This window comes from Salminus brasiliensis, chromosome 9, assembly GCF_030463535.1.
Source record: "Salminus brasiliensis chromosome 9, fSalBra1.hap2, whole genome shotgun sequence".
Taxonomy (NCBI): domain Eukaryota; kingdom Metazoa; phylum Chordata; class Actinopteri; order Characiformes; family Bryconidae; genus Salminus; species Salminus brasiliensis.
Window position 1 is genome coordinate 34,880,866 of NC_132886.1, and position 26,303 is coordinate 34,907,168.

At 40.2% G+C, this 26,303-nt stretch overlaps 1 protein-coding gene across 2 annotated transcripts; it reads right to left on the reverse strand.

Moving 5' to 3' along the window:
- Positions 1 to 244: 244 nt before the first annotated feature.
- On the reverse strand, positions 245 to 25,464 carry smg7 (SMG7 nonsense mediated mRNA decay factor). Of its 2 annotated transcripts, XM_072688257.1 has the most exons (23): positions 25,330 to 25,464; positions 19,137 to 19,168; positions 18,916 to 19,033; positions 17,311 to 17,443; positions 16,996 to 17,167; positions 16,541 to 16,612; positions 16,202 to 16,352; positions 15,853 to 15,988; positions 14,540 to 14,702; positions 13,082 to 13,238; positions 11,165 to 11,235; positions 10,333 to 10,393; positions 10,068 to 10,187; positions 9,440 to 9,857; positions 8,469 to 8,610; positions 7,482 to 7,873; positions 6,101 to 6,445; positions 5,306 to 5,455; positions 4,934 to 5,017; positions 4,238 to 4,391; positions 3,901 to 4,071; positions 3,607 to 3,761; positions 245 to 3,295 (listed from the first exon to the last, which is right to left on the reverse strand). In XM_072688257.1, the coding sequence occupies exons 1-23, from the start codon at positions 25,353 to 25,355 to the stop codon at positions 3,182 to 3,184; spliced, it is 3,537 nt and encodes a 1,178-aa protein (XP_072544358.1). In that variant the 5' UTR covers positions 25,356 to 25,464; the 3' UTR covers positions 245 to 3,181. The 2 variants fall into 2 exon arrangements, with proteins under 2 accessions (XP_072544358.1, XP_072544359.1); XM_072688258.1 differs by lacking the exon at positions 5,306 to 5,455.
- Between the last annotated feature and the right edge of the window lie 839 nt (positions 25,465 to 26,303).

Genomic DNA, 26,303 nt, shown 5'->3' on the forward strand with positions numbered 1-26,303 from the left:
GCATTAAACTCTTCAGATTCCTGGTTCCTTTCACAATCACTGTAAACATTTCTGACCGATTTCTGATTTCATCGGAATGTAGCACAATGTTTACACTTAACTCCTCTGAAAGACAATTTGCATGTTAAATATTTAAGTTCATAAACCCATTATTTGTAATAGAACTCTGCTGTCAAACCAGGACAAGAAGACTGCTCATCACCACAACGTACACATTAGGTAAGAAATGACTCTGAACAACTGATGAGGACATGGTTTACTTTATTAAAGGCGTAGCTGATTTCAGAGTTTCTGAATGTCCACAGACAGACAAGAACACAAAAAAATCAAGCCCATTACAGAAGGAGACATCTTCACCTGACCTAACTTGCAAAATCCTCTAAATGACTTGACTGGATATCTCCTTCACCCTAAACACACAAGGCAAGAAGCTTTATTTTTCATGCAGGATTTCCAAAGGGAGTCTCATACAACAAGTATGGGCACATTCGATCAGTGGCAGATCTCACTGTGCTGTGGCTGTAAAAAGCTGGCTGTTTCTTTAACTCTTTATATTGGAATGTTATTACTGCCCAAAACAAGGGTGCAGAGGCTGTTTGTAGTAATCTGTAATATACATCACTAGAGCAACAGACATCTACGGTCAAAAACAGGAGAGGGAGAATAAGGGGGACCAAAGACCTCAGCACACATCTTCCCCTAACTCCTTACAGTGCTTAGTTTGATCATTTATAAAGGAATTTAGCTTGTTTCCTTATGCCTCTTTTTTCTTTTTTTTTTCCTTTTTCTTTTTAATTACACTTTTAAATGCAACAAGAAGCACAATCACACGGCAAAGAGACATTATTTGAAGTGGTCGTCAATAAAATGTTCTCTACATGAAAAATCAAAATACACTTGTCCCTCGTATGAAAAGCTGTCGATCCTATAATCGTCCGTCTAAAAATACCTTTGCAGTGTAACCATGGGGGGGGGGGGGGAGAGAAAAAAATAACCACTGAACATATTCATCACAGACAACTTGAAGCTTATCCAACTTTGAACTCCAGCTTGAAACTTTCTGTGCTGACCAGAGGCAGAACAGCGAGGCTTAGCTTTACAAAATCATCTCACTGGATTAGATCAGTCAAGAATTGATTTAAAAAAAAAAAAAAAAAAAAAAGACAAGTTGACAATTTGACCAGACAGCAGGGAAAAACTGTAAATTCGCAAGAGCATCAGTACGATTCCATCCATGATGACCCATTCGGATTCCAAAACAGCTACAGCCTTCTCCAGAGCCAGCACTAACCTACAGAGAGCGACACCTCTGAACAGATCCGGCATAGCGATGGCTAGATAGGTGCTCGTCCAGATGATTTAACTGAGCTAAATACAGTGGTAGCTATATCCAAGAACAGCGCAAGAAGTCTTTTGACTGCTTTCAGACCGCGGATGGATAAAAACACGACAGGTCACTTTGTTATTTATCAAGACCAGAGTGAATGTGGTAAGGGTGGTGGTGGGTATTCAGTATAGTTAGTGGCTGCTAAGTGTTTTCATCCTTTGATTTGGTGAACAGTCCAGTCGCTGTGAGCTCATCTGCCCCTGTAAGCAGTGCCCTCTGCTTGTGCCCCGCTCCCACCCCATATTGCTGAACCAGCAGCGCCAATGCTGGACCCGTTTTGCTCATTTCCATCTCAATGACAGTGCCAACCATGATGATCATTCTTTTTAAAAGAAAGGAGAGAAAGACATATAGAGGGGAAGGGGGTGGGAGAGGAAAAACAAAACAAAAACAAAAACAAAACACGAAGCAGGCACAAAGAGAATTAGTAAAGCCGTTTAAAACCATAAAGGCAAGAACATGAACGAAAGAAACTGTTATGCCGGTAAGTTAAAAGTGTTGCTGAAAGAAACAAGGAAGAGCTAGAAGGGTTGGGGAGAAATAGAATATATATATTTATAGATATATATATATATATATATATATATATATATAAAAGTTTTGTCCCCCCCTTTAGCAGTAAACTATTGAACATATTAATCCAATAATATCTCAAAGCTAAAACTGCTACATAACAAGTCACAAAATACAGTATTGTCAATAAATGCAATCTCTATTGCAGCTAATGATACTACACTCTATAACTAAGTCTAAGCCCTACCTTCGTTCGACTTCTTTATTTTACGCTATAATGTATCGGTACAATTCATAGCAGGTCCACCTTCTAGCAGAGGCAGATGTGCCTGACCCCATTTTAGTGAAAAAAAAAAAAACAAAAAGGGAAAAAAAAGAAAGAAAAAAAAAAAAAAAAAAAAAAAAAAAAAAAAAAACCTTCCAAGACAGCGAAACCATAATCCATGCCTGCATCAAACTATGTCCTATGATCTGTGTGCTGTCCATAGAGACACACGTCTTACACCATCTGCAGTAAATACAGCCAACAACTTCATCCAGTTTATTTCATCCCCCTCCCTTTAACCCTACCTATGCAAAGCCCTCCTCTGAGAAAATGCATCCAGATTTTAAGGGAGGAAAAAAAAGTCCTGTTGCCACTTTTACCTGTCCATAAACATCCCCTTCTTCATGTGTGCGCACACACAAACTAAACAGTGACACCAACACCCATTACATTTGCTGTGCACTGGTCACCCAGAACAGGTAAAAGCAGGTGTTTTGTTGTGTATTTCTTTTCCTTTCTTTAATTATTATTTTTTTTTAATAGACAGGGTCCAGTCCAGAGTCTAGAGTCAAGGAGCCCAGGTGAGACAGGAGAAGTACCTTTGACCATTCCCTAGAGGAAGCAGGGCAACAATCAGAAAGGAAGTCTCCTCAGAGTCGACCCTATGAGTCAGTGTTTCTGCAGCGGCTACGTGCTGAGCAGCGCGGCGGGTCAGGTGCTCTTACGCCCCTCCTTGCCACAGAGGCAGAGAGAGAGAGAGAGAGATAGAGATAGAGATAGAGATAGAGAGAGAGAGAGAGAGAGAGACAGACAGACAGATAGAGAGGGCTGCACCTCCCTCATCGGTTTCAGGCGAGCGGTTGGTTTGGAGCCCGTCGGTCCGCTTTGGCTGCCGTCTCCAGCCTCCACACGCAGGTAACGCCGGAAAAAACATTTCCGATTGGAGCTTGTGGTTCTGCACCTCCTCTTCTTCAGTACGGTTTTCACACAAGTGCTTACGCCCGCGGGCCTCTCCTTCAGTGTGGCGGGTTCATGGTGCCATGACCGCGCTGCTGCTTCTGCTTCTGCTGCATAAGGAGTTGCTCCAGCGCAGATGGGCCAGGCTGCATCATCGAGCTTGACCAGATAGACTAAGGAAATATGATACGGGATACTGAGTCAGTGCTTACGCAAATCTAGAATGACATAGGTGTAAAAGAAAAACAAAAAAATCTGTTTTGTAGTGTTTTGACTACATGCAAGAAAGCCACCAGCCAAAGTGATATATGTACCCTCAAATCCACCCCTCCCCCACCCCCGTTTTCACATTTCCATCTTTAGTGTATAGATTATTTCTGAATTACACCAAAGTAATCAAAGTGTGATGTGATTTAATGAGGAATTGTGTACTTTTCTAAAAGTGTCAACGTTTCTCCCTTAATTCTGTAGCTGGGAGTGGTACCTTAAAGCTGTCGAGAAGGACAGTGGACGAGTCCTCCATGGGCATGTCTTGGGCTGTCCAGCTACTGGTGGGGGCACCCTGGTGCCAGCTGCTCTGCTCTGAGGCAGAGGAGGTGGGGGCAGTAGGCAGGTAGTCCAGTCCAAAGCCACTCACACCTAGAAAGCAACCAGAAATCAATCTACAGCAGGATCCTTTTTTTTGTTTGTTTGTTTTTTTCAATAGGCGTAAGGCATGAAATTGATAAGTAATTTACAAATTACTAGGTTAGAGGTCTCGATCTAAGGGGGGGTTTACCTGTCTTCTCAGCCTTCCAGCGATCAGCTGCTCTGCGGTCACGGCTGTCTGGTGTGCCGATGGGGCCGAAGTTGGAAAAGGGCAGCGCACCGTGGCTGTGGGTGGGAGGTGATGAGGGCAGACTACTTGGGTTGGATGAGTGGGGTGATTGGCTGGCTGGGGTTGAGTGGTCTGCATGACAAATTACAGTTACTATTCTATATCAAAGAAAACAGTATGCAAGTTGACCTCAAAATTACAGATTGTAAACTATTCATTGTTTTATCCTTTAGCTCAGCAACATATAGTGGCGTATATACATTCCTAAAAATGACATTTGGAAAAAAATATGGCATACCTGAGCTGGCCGGGAGGGAGGGAGACCACGGAGTTCCTTCAAACAGGGAGTACAGGGAGGGCTCTTGGTGTATCATGGGCACATCAGGCTTTGGTGTGGGTGCCATGTTTTTGCCATAGGCCTCACTGAAGATACTGTTTTGGTAAGAGTTCTCCTAGAAAGGCAAAACATCATATGTGACCACTTCAGGATCATTAAAGTGATTTGGGAAAGATCTGCTTTATTGTCTTATGTTTTGTTCTTACAACCTGGTAGCACAGCCAATTAACAACCATAAATATATATAATATATTTATATATATATATAATATAAACACTCCTTCCTTCAAATATGCCTGGATCATGTGTAGATATCTTTGTGTACCATGTTTTGTCATTTCAATTTAATTTAGATTCAAGAGTTTGTCATATGCACAGCAGAAACACTACAATGAAATTCTGACTTTGCAGTTCCTTCAAATGGGTAGAAATATTTGAAATTACAAATAGAGACATCCAAGTATGCAAGTCACCATGAGAAGGATTACACATTAATATTAAAAGAAATACTGTAGTGATGACCAATAAAAGTAACTTGATTCAAAAGCATGTAACAGAACAGCCATGCCGCATAAATCAGCACTTTTTCTCAGTATAATGCTGCCACCTGGTGGCATAATGCTGTAGTTAAATTTGTCTATTGTGTAACTGATTTACCTGAACAGGAAAGACCGAGCGGTGCAGCAGAGAGGACTGGCTTATTACTTCAGGACCACTGTCTAGCCTAGACTGGTTTGGCAACTGAAAAAAGAAGTACAGATGTTCAACTGCTTACACTGGTAGCAGTCCAAAACCAAACAAGCATAATTTTTGTTTCTGGATAAAGCTGCTTTTAGGCACAGTAGAAATCACAACAAATAACGGTTGCATTTTGGAATATTTAAATGAACATTACATTTTCAATTCGTGACTTGATTACAGCAACCTACATCAAACATTTCTGAAAGAACCAGAAGAAAACAAAGAAATAAACGAACAAAAAAGCTTTGGAAAGCCCTGCCTGATATGATAGGAGGGAAAGCTACATACAAACATGTTCCTTCCAGGAGCAGAGTTAAGAGGGCCGGCCAAGGCCTGGTAGAAATCATGAGGCTTAGTAAAGACCAGCTCCTCCTCCTCCTCAAAGTCTGCCAGAGTTTTTAACAGGTCTGGAGGAAGAAGAGGAGAGCTCTTGTTGTCCTAATAGGAGACGAAGCACAAAAGGGAAGGGAAGGGGAGAGAAGAGAGAGAGACAGACAGAAAAGAAAGAGAAAAAAAACAGCCCTGTAAGAAAAGAGATTGCCTGAGGGAGAGCTCTCAGAGAGAGAAAAGCAGCAGACGTTGAACACCATTTCCACTGGGTTTGTGTGAACAGCCCAACAGAGAGAGACTAGGTTTGCTTTGCCAAGTTACATGAAATGTAAATCAGTGGGCAGAAAGACATAGCGTCCTTTAAACTGCACAAATCAAAGGCATAAAAGCATCAAAAGAGAACCATGTCCCACAGCCATGAAAAAGACTTAAGAATTAATAGTACATCTAAGCCCCATTCCATGAAATATTTCACCCTTGCAGAGGACAGCTTGGAAAGAAAAGAAGGAAAAGCGCAATGCATGCATATGTTCTATAGTCCTCCAACCACGCCTGACACAAAAATAATTAAAGCAATTGATCCATATGTACATGCCATATGTAGATGCTGTTTACAAGCTCACTTTGTAGATGACATTAGCACGGCATTGGTCAGATTAATTACAAACATCCTTAAAAAAAAAAAAAAAAAAAAAAAAGCCAAAATCTTCATCTGTTGGTAAAGCAAAACAAAATAAGAACTAGAAGGCAAACCTCATATGGTGGGCCTCTAGGTGTATTCTCCTGGTCCGGGCAGAAAACTCCAGACTGGTGCTTGTTTATCCTGTCTCCCATGCCTGCTCTTCCCTCGCCCATTCGGTACGGTGGCTCCCAGTAGAAATCCTGCATTTTGACCTCTGGAAACTTCATCTTCTTGTCCATGGGCTGAGGAGGTTGCATGGGCACGGCCGAGGACATAGAGTGCTCAAAGAGCTTCATTGGGTCCTGGGCAGGCATGAAGAAAGGCTGCTTGACTGGCATGGGTATCTTGGGCATGGTGGGCTGAGCCTGGTGCTGGCTCCACATCTGCCCAGCCTGCTCAGACACTGGCATGTAAGGCTGAGATAAAAACAAAGTTGGTACGGTCACGAACAGAGCAAGAGTCATGCAGAAAACATTTCTGCTTGCAAATCATGTTAAAAACCAAACTCACAAACTTCCAAAGTTCCAGGCAGCAGTGCAATCAGGTTAAAACTGGTGTTTAACAATGCATTCAAATCCAAGAAAAAGGAACAGAACACTACAAACATATATTCAAAGCATTCAAAATGGTTTGATATCTGCTAATACTCAAAACCACAGTTAAAGCCCACTTAACCCGAGTTGCTTGATCTGAATCAATATTGTCTAAACGCTAATAAGTGGGCTTTCTATTAGCCAGACTTTTTCTGTAGACGGTTATCCTGCTAACTAAGCTAAAGCTAACCAGAGCATTTTACTATTTGCAGTTGTTAGACTGATAAATTGACCTGGAGTTTAAATTAATCATTCAATAATTCATTTAATTTCTCACCCTGTGAGCAATAAGTACTTTGTATTTGATTGTTTTATGGTTTTAATAAATATTGCAGGATGAGACTCTTCAAAAGCAATATAAACTTATAACCATCAATGCTACATGCACAACTTGGGCTACTCCCTTTGTCCAGTTCAGTGTGCAAACAACAAAATATTGAAATATACTGAATTGTTCTTCTTATTTAATTTAGATAGATAAAAAAGAAGGGTTAAATAGATACTCGGATCAGCTTGAAGGGTTAACAGATTTTTCAATTCTAGAGACAAAAGTAAATAACAAAATCATTGACCTCAGTTAACATGGGTGTCAAGCTGACACCCAGAAGTTGGCTTTGAGGAAATAACAGAATAAAATAAAAATCTTAACTTGTTTAAAGCTGGTAGGTCCAGATCCCTGTGTTTATAACCATCATTAACAGTTTGGGCATTCAGATTTTCTGTGTTTGGATGGCAATTGTCAACTTATCAACTTTGTACTGAGTCTGTACATGCAAAAAAGGAGAGTGTTGTCCAAGAGCCATATACAAGACTAATTTACTAACTACATATAGTATGTTAGTGACTGAGACTGATGTACCTGCTGCATGCCAGTGTGGTGTGGAGGGCTCTTGCCCAGCTGAGAGCTCTGCTTGGTGGGCGACTGCTGCTGTTGTTGCTGCTGCTGCACCTGAAGCTGCACAGTCTGCTGCAAGGCTTGTTTTGAAGGCGGTGGCTGTGCCTGTTGGGGCTGAGGCTGTGGTTGAGGTTGGGCTTGGGGTGGACCCTGGGTGAGGGCCCCAGGGCCAGAGGGCCTCTGCTGGCTGTAGGGAATGTGTGAAGGCTTCCCAGATGGCACCTGGCTGGCAGCCTGAGGGTGGGAGGTGGCTTGCAGGAAAGGGGTGGAAACAGACACACCTGCAGGGAAAGTGAACCCAGGATTCATGGAGAACGCCACAGGGGGAGGGATCACGTATGCTGGTGGGGGAAAACCTGCCATAAAGAGTGAAAAGGAAATCAGCATGTTCCATTATCATCAGATACTCAATAAGAAGGAAAAATAAAAACAAACAAAAGCAGTGCATGATCATTTTGGAATCGTATCAGTAAATAACAGCTCAAAGGAATAGTTTAACCATACATGCTAGTGTTTCCAACAATGAACAGGAGTGCTAGAAGTTACCAACAAGGACAGTATCATTTTTTGTAATGTTAATTTCTGACCATTTCAAGATTAGCAAGATTAGCAAGAAAGTCTGTAATCCTCTACAAATGAAATAGTACATTTCTCTCTATTACTAAGGCATTTAATATACAATTTAATATTTTTTTAGCAGATACCTACATGAACAATATTTGATATTTGCTTCTCTCATATCGGTGTGTCCCTTGTGTTTCTTATGCAACCACTGATTTCAGTTCAGTTGTGACTGTGAGTGTGTGTGTGTGCAATGGTGGTGTTGCAAGTTCAAGTCAAGTCCATGGCAAGTTAGGTTTCCTGACCACTTTCAGAACTTTTTGTTGTGGCTACATTACATTACTCCCAGTTGTAAATGAGCACATGTAAGTATAGTATCTGTGTACATACCCGGTCTGCTGGGGAGAGGGGGAAAAGCTCCTGGGTGATGTATGGGGATGAATTGTGAAGAGCAGGTGGTCTGAGTCGGTGTGACAGGGGTCTTTCTTGCTTCGGACACCGGAGTCTTCCTCATTTCAGACTGAGATTTTATCTAAACCCAAAAAAAGGCACACTGAAATGTGAAAAGGCTCCACTGTCATATTGCTCAGCACTAGCACATTACATTGTATATTAAATTGAATCCACAATTAAAGGGGAAAAAAAACTGTTCTTAATTGAATGATTAGGCTAAAAATAATTGTTTTGATGCGAAAATGCTCTATTCTACAGAGTCAGAATTGTAGTTGAGAAGAATTAAAATGTCTCTTAAGGCTCCCTCCACAGAAAGCTATTACATGAAATGTTTCTGAATGTTGCTTCATGTCTGACACATTCTTTTAAAGCAGTTATCAATACATCTTTTGGATTAAAATGTTAACATGCATTCAGTGAGAAGTGGCACATGTGGGGCATTTAGAAAAAAAAAAGTAGTATCCACAGGATTCATTTCATTTCAGATTTATCACCATTTCACATTTTCAGCCACACATGTGAAATCTCATGAGGTGTGTTGATTCACTGGTGGTTTTAGATAAATAACTATATTTGTGAACACTGCAACCTCTGGTGGCCAACACAACCACTCTAAATAACTCACAGCTGTTAAGTTTTTCTTCACATTGGATTTCAAATCAGTCACAATAAATGACTTCGTTTACATCTCAGCCACTGAATGATGCAGAAACTGTCAAAAGTTTAACCCCTTTAACCAGCACAACATACTGATTTTTCTGCTCTAATATAAAAACTAAGCCTGAAAACTAACTGCAGAGTTGAGAGACTGTGCTGGCCCTCCAGGAGTGGAATTGAGGACCCCTGAAGAAGAAGAAAAAAAAAAAGATCCTTCACTGTAAACATCACAAGACTGCAATTCCTCCAACCTGTTTTCCTGCATCAGGCAGCTTCTCGTGGCTGTTCTTCTTTACTTCACTCTTCCGCTTGCCCTCTTTCTTCTGCTCGCTCTTCCCTGGTGTTCCATTGCCTTTGTTGAAGCAGGTTCGCTCTTTGCCCACGTCCCTCTGGTGCTGGTTGCGGCCCTGTTCTCGGCTCTGCTCACGGGGTTTGATGTTCTCCTTGAACGTAACTACAGGCCTCTCACCGGGATCTAGGCTGCTGTTCTGGCTCTTCCCCACTGACAGAACTGATTTGAGGCCCAGGGAGCTGTCATGAGAGGTCTGCTCACCGTTGGATGACTCCTGCAGGACTGGAGGGTCCTTCTCTTGTGGCTCCTCCACCACCAGCTCAGGGATATCCGTGAGGAAGAGGAGCAGGCCATCATTGATGCGGCACTGAATCAGGCTGGATATAGATATAGAGGCAGCCATTAAACAGTGAACTAGTTTGTTATTGAAAGATGCTGACTTGCTCTGTATTATTTCATGCGATTCCCATGAATGATTTCTGTTAAATCAGCTAATGCTAAAAGCACATTAATACAATGCAATTTGAGTAAAAGAGAAACAGAAAACAAAAACAAGAACATTTTATACCAAATTAAACTGAACTTACCCAGGCTGGTTGTCTGCGACCCACTTGCCCAAGTTGATAAGTCTTTGCTGCCGGGCATGCACTATGAGGCTGTCTTTGCCTATCGCAATGCCCTGGTGCCCACTGGAAAAGTCCAGCAACCTAAATTATGACCAAATAAAATGTCAGAATATGTCACAAAAAAAGTCTTAAAAAGGTTCATTTCATAGTCCGAAGAGGTTCATAGTCCAAAAACGCAAAGGCTTTAGAGACCATCCAGTTCTCTTATACCGATATGGAAAGTTACCTTAAGGCAGGCCGGAGAGCCAAGAACCCTTGTAGCTCAAACTCTTCAGGTAGAGGAATTGCTGTAACAGAATGAGAAGAAAAATGCACAAATATGCCTTCATGTCATACAAAATCTTAGCCTAAAACACCACCAGCGAAGCCACAACTTTGTTTTTACAAGTAAAAACAAGATCAATGTAATGCTGTAAGTTTTTACTATTAGAAACTCCAGAAAAAAAGGTATAAAAAAAGTTATCAGAACTACAGATGTATAAGTGCAAGTCTGACTAGTCATTTTACCCAAATGACACAACGTTTAATGTAATGTTTCAGGTCATTTTTTACCATTGATTTCATTTTTTTTTATTATAATTAAAATCTCCACTTACAGATATCCATCATTACCTTATCTTATTTAATAGTAGAATTTGTAATTCAGATATCTACACTGTAATTTTGACTAGTAAAAAGTCCACATACTTATCCATAAATTAATTTTGACTAGTACAAGTGCTAATTCATATATCCCTAATTTGGTACTGTCCTGTGGTACTGTCAATTTACAATATGTTCAGTTGTACATCTCAAATATAATTTAGGACATCTACAATTTAGGTTTTAACAAGGAATAATAATACTGTATTAATGCTATCTAAAACTAGTCAGAATTACAGTGTAGATATCTGGAACAATTTCTACTAGCAAAAAAGTAGTCATGGATATAAGTACCATGAGTTTTTACTAGTAAAAATTGAGTTAGGACTTGCACGGCTGCAGTCATTTTAGGGGAAACAGCTTGTCATACAAAAAATAATAAAAACAATTTATTTTGAATTTTTGATCACACATACCGGATGGATTTGAAACATCCTCCTCCTTGGGCTGGAAGCTGTTAAGGATAGAGACAAACCACGGCCAAATACTGCAAAAGAAGAATCAAATCACCAACTCAGTCCCAACCTAACGTTCATCTTATACCTTTTACTTAAAAAAAGAGCAAGCTTAAGAAGCAGCTTGCTAATATTAAACATGATCAATGCTAAGTTTTTATTAAATTTCATCTACATGTAAAATGAATGTGATGTTTAGGGATGATTTTCTTGCAGTTCTTTCTATATGGTATAGGTGTGCTTCGTGCAAACTGCTGCAGTAGTTTTACATCTTATTTGACTAAACTGTAATAAACATTTAATAATTAATAAACAAATATTTTCCCCAGTAAGCTCCTTGAACTATCTGGAACTAAGATAGTATTTCAAAGCTTTTTGGAAACGGAACACAGATTAAAACCTCTGAACAAAACGTAAGGCACAGGATCTCTATTGCCCATTATGAGTACAGAGATCATGCACGTCATAAGAGAACACTGTTACAAATACCCTAATTCAAACTTTTTACCTTTTCAGATTTACATTTTCACAGTGCAGATTTGGGACAGCGATGACCTGGTCATATTCACTTCCATATTTACTTATAAAAGGAACACCTTAATAAACCATCAGAAAGCACAAACCCGGAACCCAACCCCTCTGCTGCACCAATAGCTATATACCACACGGCTGCGGCCCAACCGCATACAACACAATAATACTATAAAGCATAGACTACATACTAATCTTAATAGTGCAGGTCCCACCGGTCAGTACATTGCATTGAGGGATAATAGTGCCCATAGTTACCTCACTCAAAAAAAAAACACGGGTTGCAAGCATGCATTGTGGATTTAGGTAAACGCAACGCTAATCTATATTACATACATTAAATAAAATGTTAGTATTACCAATTAGTATTCAATTTGCAGGCAACCTGTCAGTAATTAACACTCTTCCCCTCCTTATTCCCACCACCACCAGACCAGATTTAGCATATTACATTCTGATTAGAGGGGAACCCAAGTGTGCAAGTAGCCACACACTAATGCAAAACATCCGGATTTTAAACACTAAACACAAAACAGACGGTGTTAAATACTAAAATGCACCAGATTCTGATAATAGGATCGCGAGACCTCCAAAGTAGGCAACACACACACAAACACAGGAGTGTCAAACTCCCTTTTGGGGAAGAAATGCTCTGCCTCACTAAACACACCCAATTCATTTCCACAGCTAATTAAGAAAAACGTTCATGATGCTGTACACAGTGTATTACAAGACAAGGCCAAGGCTAATCTTTCCCAGAAGGAACATATGTTGATACTTTTACTTAAAGACTTTCCTGACTGTTTAAAAAAAAAATTCACTCATCTCTCCTCGGTAACATACTTTTCACGCCATCACTCACACGCACACACTTTGAGATGACAGCTGTTTCTGTACATTTTAGAGTGACTCATACCTGCAGCTAGAAACCACCACAAAATATCACTTCTTTTTGCTGAGTGTAAGCTCTGAGTGCAGACTGAATTTAATTCCAAATAAATAGTCTGTCTCACATCATATCCATATTGTTTTGATGCTTGACTTTATGGCTCTACAGCAAAGTCTGCATAGCACTGCTAAAAACAATTTTGCTTAATTTTATAAGTGAACATTCTCTACAAGAAAGATTATTATTTTAAAATGTTTAAAGAGTTTAATGTAATTAAACATTATTGTATTCCTGTGTGTATTTATATTAGAAACTTCTAATTTATCCCAAATAAATAACAGCCCCACTGAACAGTTAGCTGTCTCGTTGTTTAGTCATAATTGCAATCAGTCAAGCATGAATCAAGCCCCTAATCCAGAGCACCCTCACAAAGCAAATGGAGAGGAAAGATCTCATACTATTGCCTCTGGTCAACAGCATTCTCAGTAAAGACTCCCGGGCGCAGCCTCAGCCAATCCAGGGACACTTTAATGGCTGGAAGTGGGCACTCCCCCATGATCTCTTCCTGGTTCTTATTCAGTAAGGCCCGGCTGCACATCACACCTAGGAAAGACACTGGAGAAACAACATGCATTAAAACACAATCACAAAGAAAAGCCTGAGAGTTTCCAAAGGGTAAGTGCAGACAACAGCATAATTGGTGTTTGTATCCTCTGCCTTTAAAGGGGTTTTGCATTACTGTTTTTATGAACATAGTACGAATTAGGATTAAAGCTATCTAATGACAACTAATCAGAAAATATTTGTTCAATGAAACACCTAAAAGCCCCAGGGAACAAAGTGCAAGAAAATAAAAATGTGTATACCAAAAAACTGATATGTTAAACACCTGAACCATCTGAGAACTGTCTGGACATGGGCTTAAAATTCTAAAAAATATCTATCTGTCTAAAATCTTCTGCTACTAATGCAGAGCTAAACCACAGTGTGAGTGAACGGAACTGAATAAAACAAGCTCTACATAAAGCATACTGTGTCCATTGAAACATTGTCTAACTACATTAAAACCAACTCCTTGTCTTTATACTCATAGCCCATTTTATCAGCTACACTTACCATATAGGTAAGTGAGATTTGCAGTAGTTCTATAATTCCTAGTTCTAAAGCATTCTGTAGAACCATCTGTTTTTCTGCATACTGTGTGTAGTTCGATGGACAGGGTCATTCACAGCACTGCAGTGACACTGACATAGTGGTGGTGTGTTAGTTATGTGTTTTGCTGGTATGAGTGGATCACACTCTGTAGTGCTGCTGGGGTTATCGAACAAGGTGTCCACTCTATTGGACATTGCTAACTAGTAGGTCTAGCTTGTAGATGCAAAGTCAGAGACAGCAGCTCATCTGTTGCTGCATAGTTTGTGCTGGCCATCCTCTAGTCCTTCATCAGTAGTCACAGGATGCTGCCTACAGGACGTTTCTGGTTGGTACACTACTCTCAGTCCAGCAGGGACACGGAGGTGAATCAATCCAAAATAACATCCAAATAATACCTGCTTTGTTGCGGCCAGGACCCCACAGGATCACTGATAAACAAGGTAAAAGACGGCTAACAAAGTATGCAGAGAAACAGGTGTACTAGCAGTAATTACAGAAGAACTAAGCGCTAATATCTGGCAAGTGGATGTGGTTCTAATGAAGTGGCCAGTCAGTGTATACTTATGTGGCATGCTTGCTTGCAGCTCCGTGTCTACCATCCCTCTAAATGGGATATCGCGGCTGCATGACTACTGCCAGGTCTGACAACACTGAAGGAACAATCCGCTATTTCAACTATGCCCAACTCAGCCACCAGTTTATGTAAATCTGCATGTACGTCAAAGGAAGAAAAACACAGCAGGAATGCTGAAGCAACATACTGAAAAGGCCGAGGAGCTGTATCCAGCTGATCTGCTCATCCGAGCTAAAGCTCTGGTCGTCAGTCTCGTTGCTGAAGTCTCGGAGATGGTGGAGCTCAAACAAGTTAATGACGGTGATGTGAACCAGCTGCTGAGAGCTGAAGGCCTTCTGGAGAATCAGCCTCTGTATGAAAAAAAGATAACAAAGAGACTGAGATTAGCAGTGTTGTGTTACCAAACTGAACTAGGAGGCCATCATGTAATCTGAGCAGTGAGTCAGCGGGCTGAAATAATCACAAGAAATGCATATTAAGGTCTACTAAATGCTCACTGGCTTGATACAGGCAAATATCGTTGCAGTCTTATTTCCAGAATGGCAACTTTACAGAGGAGTGAAAAAAATCTTTCAATGAAAATAAATTAAATTGAAATAAAAATATTTTATTCAGACTGTGTCAATGTCAAAAAACAGCAACAAACAATAAAGATACAAAGCAACAATTCTGTCTCACTTGACAACAGCAACATGGCACATTTTTTTTATTGTTCTTGATCTTTCAGTCTTTATTCCTATTAGTCAAAGTCAAGTCAAATTTATTTGTGTAGCGCTTTTTACAAAGCAGCTTTACACAATCAGTAATTAGTAAAAGACAGGAAAAAAGTACCAACTAATAATATTTATTTTTATTAATAAAAATAACATAAAAAGACAAGAAAAATCGAAGACCCCCCTTGAGCAAGCCAACGGTGACAGTGGCAAGGACAAATTCCCTTAGAGCTGGTGGAAGAAACCTTGGGAGGAACCAAGACTCACAAGGGGGACCCATCCTCCTTTGATGAATTATTTATAAATTAAGTAACCAAACCATCTATACTGTTGAACTGCTCTCGTGTGCAACATTTTCATGATAATATAATAATCATGGTGTAGTATAACTTAATATAGTCATGGCAGTGATGGTAAGAGTAATGATAGTTAATAGTAATAATATATCATTATTAGCCTTTATTCTTATCAATTAATATTTATGATCCAGTGGGCCACAATTTGAGCACTTTCTGTAATGAAACCCGTAGCTATCCTTAATATGCTTAAAAAAACATATTATCACAATAACAATATTTAACACAATACGATAAAATATCATCATATAGCCCAGCTCTACTCGTAATGGATAAGCCAAACTAAAGTTACATGTTTAACATTGTTTGTATATTCCTAATATAATGCATACTTGAGTATTTAAATTATGTGGGTCAGCCCTAAAAACAGACTTGATAGTTTTGCTGTAGTTGCACTGTGCACAATGCAGATGCTGTTCATGTGGCCATACCCGAAACTGCTCCTCCAGCTTCTCCCTCAGCACGTTGAGCTTCTCAAGGCTTTTGCTGAGGTAAACGTGGCCATGGAACTTGATGAAGGCCTTAATGAAATCAGACACGCTCCATTTTGTTTTGATCTCATCACGGCTGCCGATTAAAGAGTCAGAACACATTTTAAGAATCTAACATCACAACACACTGCATGCATAGTAAACCAATCAAGTCATTTCTGCTCTAGAATCTTTGCCTATTTTACTTTTTATTTTTCACTGCCACCCATATTCCATAAAAAAATCAACCATATCACTGTACAAACATGTTTTGCTTTGTACACATTTGCTTTAATATTTAATTTCAGACCTCTCAAGAGCCTTGGAGAGAGCTTTCTGTAGGTTGGTGGAAGCCGCTGGAAAGGGGAACTTAACGGCGATGCTTCTGCAGTAGTAGAAGATTGTTGTAAGTTGGTCCCCTTTGGAGGACGCCAGAATGGCCAGCTGATTGTAAGGCTGACCTGAAAGACAGAAGACAAACAATTTAGGATACCCCTCAGATCCTGCCAGACTGAACACAGACAGTGCTACTGACTTTCTTACAATAGAACTGCAGGTGAACTGAAGTAACAGTGTGCTGACGCCACTGTTTGGTGCCAGGGTGAGAGCTCAATGTGAGGAAAATGTACAATAACCAACAGTGACCAACCATTTGAGGGAACAAGCTGAGCTGCGTGTCTGTAATAGGACTCTGCTTGGCTGGTCTGGTTGCGATAACGTGCTATGGAAGGGAAACAAAAAAGCTGTCAGTGCAGACCAGTGACCAAAACACAGGAAACACATCTTTCGTCATCTTCCATCAAATGTGTCATGAACTTATAACTGGGAAATCTACTACTCCAGAATTCGTACCTATGGCCACAATTACACCTGGTCACATTTACACACTTGAGTATCAGAATTATATTGGATAAGGTCAAGCTTCATAAGTTTAAAACAGTTTAAAACGGAGACAAATTTGACTACCAAGTGGAAATGCCAAAACCTTATCCATATACTAGTCACATAAAGAGTCCAGCAGTAACCGGGGACTCTTTGTGTGACGGAGGAAGGCACTTTTATCGAAGTGGTTCTGTTTGGATAGCATATTGTGTGCAGACTCACCAATGTCCCCCAGGTGGACGAGACAATGCTGGCAGATATAAGAGCAGGAGCTGGGCTGTGGTTTCACTATGGCGCTGGTGCTGCTCTGTTTATTGCTGATGATGCCAAGCTGAGAGGATTTCACACGACAAGGCAGGTCCACGTTGAACACCGTGCACAGCTCTTGTAACAACTAATGGACAGAGAGATGAATTTACATGGGGTAAGGACTGAAACTGCTTTAGACCAACCTAACCAATCTCAAACTGCTGTAACTGTTATTTAAACCACACAAGCTATTAATGTATACGTTTATTATCCACTGGCAAAACCTACCTGTGTGTAGAATCCACTAGCTGCCTCAAGAAAAAGGGAGAGATTGGCCTGTACTTCACTCCGATTAGGGTTAGCTCTGTTCTTGGCCTGACTCTGTAGTGATGTTATCTGATTCTTAAAAGCATGGTTCCAGCTAAAACAAAAAAAGGGGAAGAGATTGGAAAAGCTTCTCAAATTAAAAAACACATTCAAAGTGCTTGCACACCAGTACCAAAAAGAGCAAGATTTCCTGACGAAAAGAATTTTGCTTATGGGCATCCGTGGCTGCATCAAAATGGTTTATAGAAACTACCTTTCCCAGTCACAGTCCTGATCTGATCCTCATGATTCCAGTAAACATGCAGGTAGTGCTGCTGACCAGCTTATATATCTAGATCAGGCAGAAACTAGAAGATGAAGTTTCAGTGAACTATTCGGATGCAGCTGCATGGTTTGCTCTAGTAGCCCGTCCTAAACAAAATAAATGCGAAAGGTGTTGGGCAACCTTGGCCAAATGACATTTCTTGTGTGTGCATTTTTTTTGTGGAGAAATAGCACACAGAGCTACAGCTAATCAAAACACAATTTTTAGCACATCCTAAAGATGGAGCTGTGCATTCACAGCATCATCTCAGCCTTTACAGTTGAAAAGGTGTTGTTTTTCATAATATGTTGCTCCTTTTGTGTCCAAATGTACATTCTCTAATTGTGGCTAAAAAGTTCTATTTTAAATTCATCCGTCCACAGTACTTGTTTCCAAAACAACAAAACAGAATCTGGCTTCTGTGGAAGTTCTGTAGCTCAACTTGTTGAGTTGAGTGTTGAGTGTTGAATGTTGAGTTCATAGGTTGTTACCAAGTTACAATTTTCCTTTTTATTACTCTTGAAAGACAATTATGTCATTGCAATTTTGATTTTGTCTGGTAAACCAGCATATGTGCATTTCTCATCTTGACCTCCACAGTTCCTCTAAACTGCCATTTCTTATTTGCAATCCAAACCATAGAAACTCCAAGCTGACAACTATATTCTGTATTCTATATTCTGTTTCCCAATCTTGTGTGCATCAATTTTACTTTAGTTTTCACAGCTTTAGACAGTTGCGTATAGGAGCGCATGGTTGCGGAGTGTAGTAGCTTAAGAATGTAGTAATTAAAATCATTCAGCTGACAGTTCCTAATTACAATTGGTGACACACCTTAGACCTAATTTGCCGACCTTGTTTGCCTTTGCAAAGGATGCCCAAACTATTGCACCGATAATGATATGACTGACAGCACAACCATGCTTTAGGATGTGCTGAAAATGTTGAAAAAGTGATTTTTGTAATTTAGTAAAGGATGCCTTAAACATCACCCAAGACCGTATTTCCAGACAAACTGGCCTGAATACACAAACTAATTAAGGATTTCAGGATCCCCTTTTTTTAAAAGTGCCCTCTTGTCACAAGCTGCACAACCACCATGCTATATACACAAAGAAAAGTGTGAGAACTCAACACACACTCATTTCTGTTGTGATATTCAGCCCGATTAAAGACATTGATATAAAAATCCTAATCAGTACAGATGAATGCACCCTGTATTCTAAACCACTAGTTCGAAATAAGCTAATTATTTCTCTTACAGGTCTTGTTCCACTTTCTTGTCCAGGGCATATTCCAGGTCAGTCACCAGCATCTTCTGGTACAAGTCCTGAAGAGCCTGGCGCGACGTCCACACCTCTGCAGCACCGAGCTTGGAATCTGACGAACAGAGGAAGCACCGTATTTAGTGGCATCATGTCTGCTACCTTTCTACAATGCAAGCAATTTAATGGAAATTCGCTAAGACTGGATTAAAACATACCTGTCATGTCAGCCTTCAGGGCCTCTGCCTGCCTGCTCAGAGAGAGAGAGAGAGAGAGAGAGAGAGAGAGATAAAAAGATTAGAAAACACTGAACTGTCATAGACAAACATTTATTTGACTAAACAAAAACTTAACCACAGGGTTAGTGCTCACACGCTCAACAGCGGTTTTATAATCCTTGCAGAAGAACCCTACCCAATTCAGCATAAGTCAACTGTAAGACAGACACTGGTGCTTATCTAAAGTTGCACTGTTGTAGTATCCATACTAATCTGAACATATGGCTTGCAATTTAGAGCCGTTAACATGTTTACAAAACGCCAGCTGAGTGTTGACAGCAGTTAGTCTGCATTTTTTGGATGTTCACGCCATCAAGAGCATTTTCCCCCACATAATATTTTTGTCGCTACTGTACTGGGTAGCTGACACAGAAGGGGAAAAAATGGATGCACTGATGGGAGAACATGAATATCTAAAAATCTTCAAGTACCTCTGCTTGATGCTGATGTTGATACACAATTTTAAACTGCGAAAATTAAGCATTACAGGTACAATACATTCACAATAAATTTAATGCTAACATCCATGCACAGTAGCTTAATATATTCTAAATATTCTGCTCATCAGTTTGCCATATTGTTCAAAACTAAACATTTAACGCTGTTGCTTTACGCTGATACTCTAATATCACACTTCAGTTCAGTTCAGTTAATTTTAATGCCGTTATAAGAGAGGCAAAAATACAGAGAAGCTCAGCTGTTTTGGAAGCATTTCAAATTGAGTGCAGACAAAAGCAGTGTGCCAAATATGTATTCAACGCCCATATCATGGTAGCACAACAAGCTTGAGAAACCATTTAAATGCAGTAAGTATTACTATTTGACCGTTCATTTTTTATTATTTTTTTTATTACTAAAATTATTAAAAAGAGCTGGAGCAGTATTTAAAGCACACAACAAAAGTCTAGTCTGGTCCACTTAATACCCCAAACTGGCTATTGCAGCTAAATACTGACTTTGCGTACCGGCCCCATCAACCCCGTTGGAGCACATTTTTTTTACCCCCAACGCTGGCTACATGGTTGACAAGACACAAAGCTCGATTTTACCAGTTAATTTAAAGGGGCAGTGGCGGCTAAGCATTTAGAGCGCCGGGCTATCGATAACAAGGTTGTGGGTTCGATTCCCGGGCTCGGCAAACTGCCACTGTTGGGCCCTTTACCCTCTCTGCTCCCCGGGCGCTGGAGTTGGCTGCCCACCGCTCTGGTTGTGTGTGTACTCCCTGCACCTAGATCACTAGTGTGTGTGTGTGTTTACTACCACAGATGGGTTAAATTTAGCTGTGCAGTGCACACTGTACAGTGACAAATACATGCACCTTTGAAATTTGAACAAACTTGTGTTTCTTGCACACAACATTAAGAAGGTGTAGGTTACCCTCTGTTTAATTAATATTTCATTTTTTTACAAGGGTGCTACACTGCCACGCCACTATATGTGCTATATGTCAAATTTATTACAAGACGGGGTGTATTTTGTACACAGATATTATACTATATTATATGTAGTTTGTTTAGTATTTAAAATGTTAATTTAAAGTGTTCTTTTTTTAACCTGTACTGCTCTTTTAACAGTGAGACCTGAGCTATTTTGTTAAATTTACTTCACTTTAAATTGCACTATGAGGTGTTATTTATTTTATTTTTTTGAAGTGCTCAAGGAGTTCACATTATTGTGTTTAAGGTAATTAAATTTTTTTATTCATTCTTCTATACCCTGCAGTTTATTTTATTTTTTAGTTTTGGATATTCATCACCAAGCAGTGCCAAATATCCGCAGCTCAAAAAATTATTCGTAAAAGGTATTCGGACCAGTCCTAGTTGCTTTTAAGTAAAGAGGTCAACAAAACTAAGGATTGGAATGGAATCAGGCTTTAAAAGCCAATAACCAATCCTTTTCAAAAAATGTCTGGATCAGCCATTAATCCAAGTCACTGAATCAGATCAGGACATCCCTACTACTTTTAAGCAAATGGAAAAGTGCATTTCCCAATGAAATCTAACACCAAAACTTCAGGTGAAAAAAAAAGGTTAAATTGCTAGGTGGTTGCTAGGGTGTAGTAAGGTGGTTGCTAGGCAGTTGCTATGTGGTTGTTATGATGTAGCCAAGTGTCTGCTATGGTTTACGAGGTGGTTGCCATGTTTCTGCTAAGCTGTGATCGAGCACAGCTTTGCAATGTGCCATTACTAGTTATCTAACAATAGAATTCTTACATCATGCATTCCGAAAATACAGGAAAACTCCAACTTAACACAGTGAGCTAATTACTTCATACTGGTCCGTGTTCCCTGCTTCCCTCCCCCCATATATTATAACACTTTCATTTTCATGATACACAATATGTACCACAATATTTGGACATACAGACTCAAGTGTACCCCTACACAGAGCACTGCGTTAATAGGGCTATAACAATGTAACTAAATAATTAATACATGAAAATTTAAGAAAGTAGCTATATGCATCATGGAACTGTGACAATGCAGCATACAGAAAAGGTTAACCATTATGATACGAATGCAGTAATTATGCATGAAGGTGTAGTACAATATGTAGTAGGTAATTGTTCCAGAAGGACTGACCATCTACATCTACATCACCATATACATATACACTGTTACATACTGTGATGTAACTTAATCACAATAACTAGCTATACTGCCCAACATGAACCAGTAGTGGCACAAAAACTACACCAAGGTGCACCAATATAGGAATGACAGTCCAGCACCGATATCCAATATACATATCTGCTTTATGCTGCGCTACACAAAATGCAAAAACACACAATTAATTCTGCGCATCTGCTAACAATTCATGTAGCCAGGTCCTTTGAGTACTGATAATATCCAGTAATTTATCACAATAATGATAATGCATCATCACACTGCCAACTCCAATAATATATGTATATTAATAATACATGCTCTAAGGTGTGATGTAATGAGAACAGAAATGAACAATAGCTACATTTGGTGAGACAATTTACTAACTACCACAGCAACCCTGAAGATGTACTGAGCATTATTAGGAACTGCAAAATGTTTTAGTTCCTAAATACATGGTGAATGTTTGATAGCATTATTATGGCACATGATGAGGACCACTGCTTTGCATCCAAGGACTTGGCATCTGTGGTTTGCACTCAAGCAGGCAACAAACAGTGGCACTCAGTTTGCACAAATTCAACCCACGGTTGATGGAACAACATTAAAACATAACATAAAAACATTAAAGGGCTCATATAATGGAAATAATTATATTTAAATAAACGTGTGATGCAGTGTGTAAACCATGTTAGTGTCAAAATGTGCCAATCAGTGCCCTGTCTAATCAGCCTGTATATAGAAACTAAACTACAAAAACAGCGACCAATTTATAACACACATCTGCCTATTCAGCCTACAGCGTTTTAGCCCCACTCATTTACAGTGAAAATACACTGCATGTCTAAATGTTTTTGGACGCCCCTTCTAACAAATGCATTCAGCTACTGTCAGCTGCATGCATTGCTGACAAGCATGCAAATGTACATACACACAGCTGGACTATTCTCTGTGGAGAAGTACTTCCAATAGAATAGGACTCTCTGGAGCAGATAAACATTAGCCTATTGGCACCATGTCTAATGCCCCACGCCTGTCTAGAGGGGTACAAAGGCTCCAAACATTGAGCAGTGGGTCTCTTGACTAATGGTGCTCCAACCATCACTTTTGGGATGAGTCAGGGATCACCCAACACCCTGACCTCAGTTATGCTGGTGCTAAATTCAATCAAATCCTCACTGCAATGCTCCAAAATGTAGTAAACGTAGAAAGCCTTCCCTTGATAGTACAGACAGTTACTCTTTTTAAATACCCTTGATTTTGAAAGCTGAATGAGCAGGTGTCCCAATACTCCTCCAAAGTCTACACAGGGTGTTTTCGCTCATAGTACTTTCTGAATCAGAAACAGGGCTCAGATATATGGCCTCTGAGATATGATTTTTTTTTTTGCCTCACAACAATGTCTTTTCCACCCTAAGACGGTGGTTCTTGGCCAAGTTAGGTAGTGAAAAGCAACATCCCCTTTCATACATGCACACCAGTATTTAACCCAGGAAAGAGCTGCGTGTTAGTGACAAGAATGTGATGACAGTTAGGGCAAGACCATAGGACAATATTAACAGTCATCATGATAAATTACATCACCACTTTTCAGAGCATACGGTGAATATCATCAGTACTCATACAACACTGACCAACTACTATCTCAGTCCTGAGTGTGTGAACTGCTGAATAAACAAAAATCCTTTATGCTCAGTGCGTGACAGTTCTGTCCATTCCAAATATGTTCCAAGTATGATGCATATTCTACTTAAGCCATATCATCCATTTCTCCAAGGCGTGATCATGCACGAACAGAGGCTATGACCTTTCAGGGAATTAAGATAACATCTAGATTACAGCCAACAAACTCTACGAACTTTTCTGCAATGATTTAGTTTAGTGTTGCAAGTAAAAGTGATGAGTGTTTCCTTGAGAATGTGTGCATCAGAACCAGTAAAGTCTACCCTGCTTTAGTGTATATGGCCACTTCTGCATAAAAGTGATACAGCATGTCCAGCACAACAAACCAACTGTCTGATAACACTGCTAGCAAGAGTAACCTGGTGATGTCCTGGGTTGATCAGCAGAAGCCTGGCTAGTGAGACCACTAATACATAAACAGTTATAAAACAAAGAATGTGAAACCCAGGTTAGCATCAAAGAGATAACACTTCACCAAAATATGAATACTTTATCAAATGTGAGTTTCACTACTATGATCCTGCTATTATGGTGCATCCCTAAAAATTATAGGGATGATTGGGTTTCTCTGTTCACACTCACAGGCCTTGGGAGTTCACTTGCCGAGGACGACAGGATGTACAATCAAGTCACCACCCAAAAGGGGCACACATGACTTCGACTGCCGGAATCTGTCACCAACACGTCTGTCATTCGACTATGTTTAAGAGGTTGCAGCCCATCAGCCAAGTTGTCACTTACATATATTTGGCTATTAAACGAAAAGAAAACAACCATCCAAGTTTCCAAAAAGTTGCGATCGTGGCCTTCAAGGTTATCAAGCTAACTTACTGAGCATCATGACAGACGGCAGTCCTCTGCTTAGTCTGGACAACTGGCAAATATCATATGCTCAGGAATGTGTCCACGTCGATTAATCTTGCTAAACGGCAAAGTAACCGGTCACTAACTTTAGATAGATACTAGATAGACATGGACTACGGTCAATGTCAACTAGCTAACTGAAGATGCGGAGTTCACATGAGCTACAACAGCACCAGCAGCAGCAGCAGCAGCGATAACGTTACAGCCACAAGCAAAACGGGGGAGGCAAGACCCCTCATGTCGCGGATACCCCGGCGCATTGTTCACCTCAAGCCCAACTTGAATTAGTTAACACAAACATGAGCACACCTGCCCGATTTAAACATATTCTGGGTGCAGAAAACAAAACGCACAATTCAACTAGCTCGAATTAGCCATAATAACGTAAACGAAACGAAACCAGAAAGCCAGCCAGGTGACCAGCTAGGTGAGTTAGCTAGCTTGCTAGCTAGCTAGTTCGCTGGCTACAACGAAGCTAACTGACTTGTCCCTTAAACAGAAACACGGGTTAAAAATACCCATCACGGCTGATTAACACTTATGCTTGAATTCGTCGTCGAGAAAAAAAAAATTGTACGACATGGCCTGGTAATGACAACCTTGCCTGGCGTGCTGTTTATTTGTTTGCTAACGTTAGCCTTCCAGCATTGGGAAGTTAACGTAAGCTAACGCAACCAGACGCTATTAGCTGGGCTTCTATAGTTAATACAACCCGTGTAAAATGTACTTAGGATGAAATGTTTTTCACGCCGCTGCTGCGTGACCCACGACTAGCCAGCTAACCGATTTCAATCACGTCCTAGCACCATCCGTGCTAGCTAGCTAGCTCTCTCTGCTAGCTAGCTAGCAGGGTCAGTCAATCGCCAATAGCTCGGATGGTGATGCTAGCCGGTGGAGGTAACGAGTACCTCAAAACGGACGCCTGGGGTGCAAAGCTCCGACAGCAGATCTGCACAGAACGGTTTCCGACCTTTGTTTACCTTAAAAATTGGGCGCAGAGGTTCATCCTGCCAGATCGCCGGTCTTTTACACAACGACAGGTCCAGGAGCTAAATCTATACCGGGCGCCATATTGTCCATCATTTTTACCGCTTGCTAGCAGAAATTGTCCAAACGTACACAAGAAGGAGCTCATGAGCTTTCGTCACTGCTCCCGCCTCCGTCTATGTCCACACAGACCTCTGTAAGGGATTGAAAACCTGGACATGTAGAGGCACAGGAGCAAAGCACAATGCCTTTTTCTAATATCTAGCTAGCTAGCTACATCTTTTCATGTACATATCTGTCAGTGACGACATCGCAACATTTTTTTAATTAATTTATTGAGTCATTTATTGCCCCCATTGTTCCGAATTTGGTCATTTTCAGTTTCCACCCATACGTTATGTCTCACACACAGTTCTACAAATACTGGAATTCCGCTTCCGCCATTACAAATGCATTTTCCATTTAGTAGGTCATAAAAGTGAGAAAACGCCTGTTAATTATGCCTCAATATCCAACAATTAACTTATTCTCTCATGCGTATTACTATAAACACGTAGGGCCTCATATGTATGGCATAATATCTCATAAGTATGACGTGGTACCTCATAAATATGGCTCAGTACTTGATTAGTACTTAGTAGTACTAATAGGTAGGTACTCGCATGCTATAGCAAACCCAAAGAGCATATGCTTTTAAGCGGCTTAGAGCAAGCCAAGTGAGCTGAGTTCTAGGTCCTGGAGGAGATGGCACTGTACTCGAGCAGTCTGTTTTTAACGTTTTAAATAAAATGGGGTACATTTTTTTGTAATTAGAAAGTTTTATAAAAATCCAAATTGTGGGTTAAGAGAGTGGTTAAGAGATGATGTGGGTTCTGGTTCCTGCGGGGGTGCAATTTAACCCAGGATGTTTGCTAATAACTAATACTAACTCGTTTTAGAGAATGTAGTATGTAAAATAGAAAAAAAA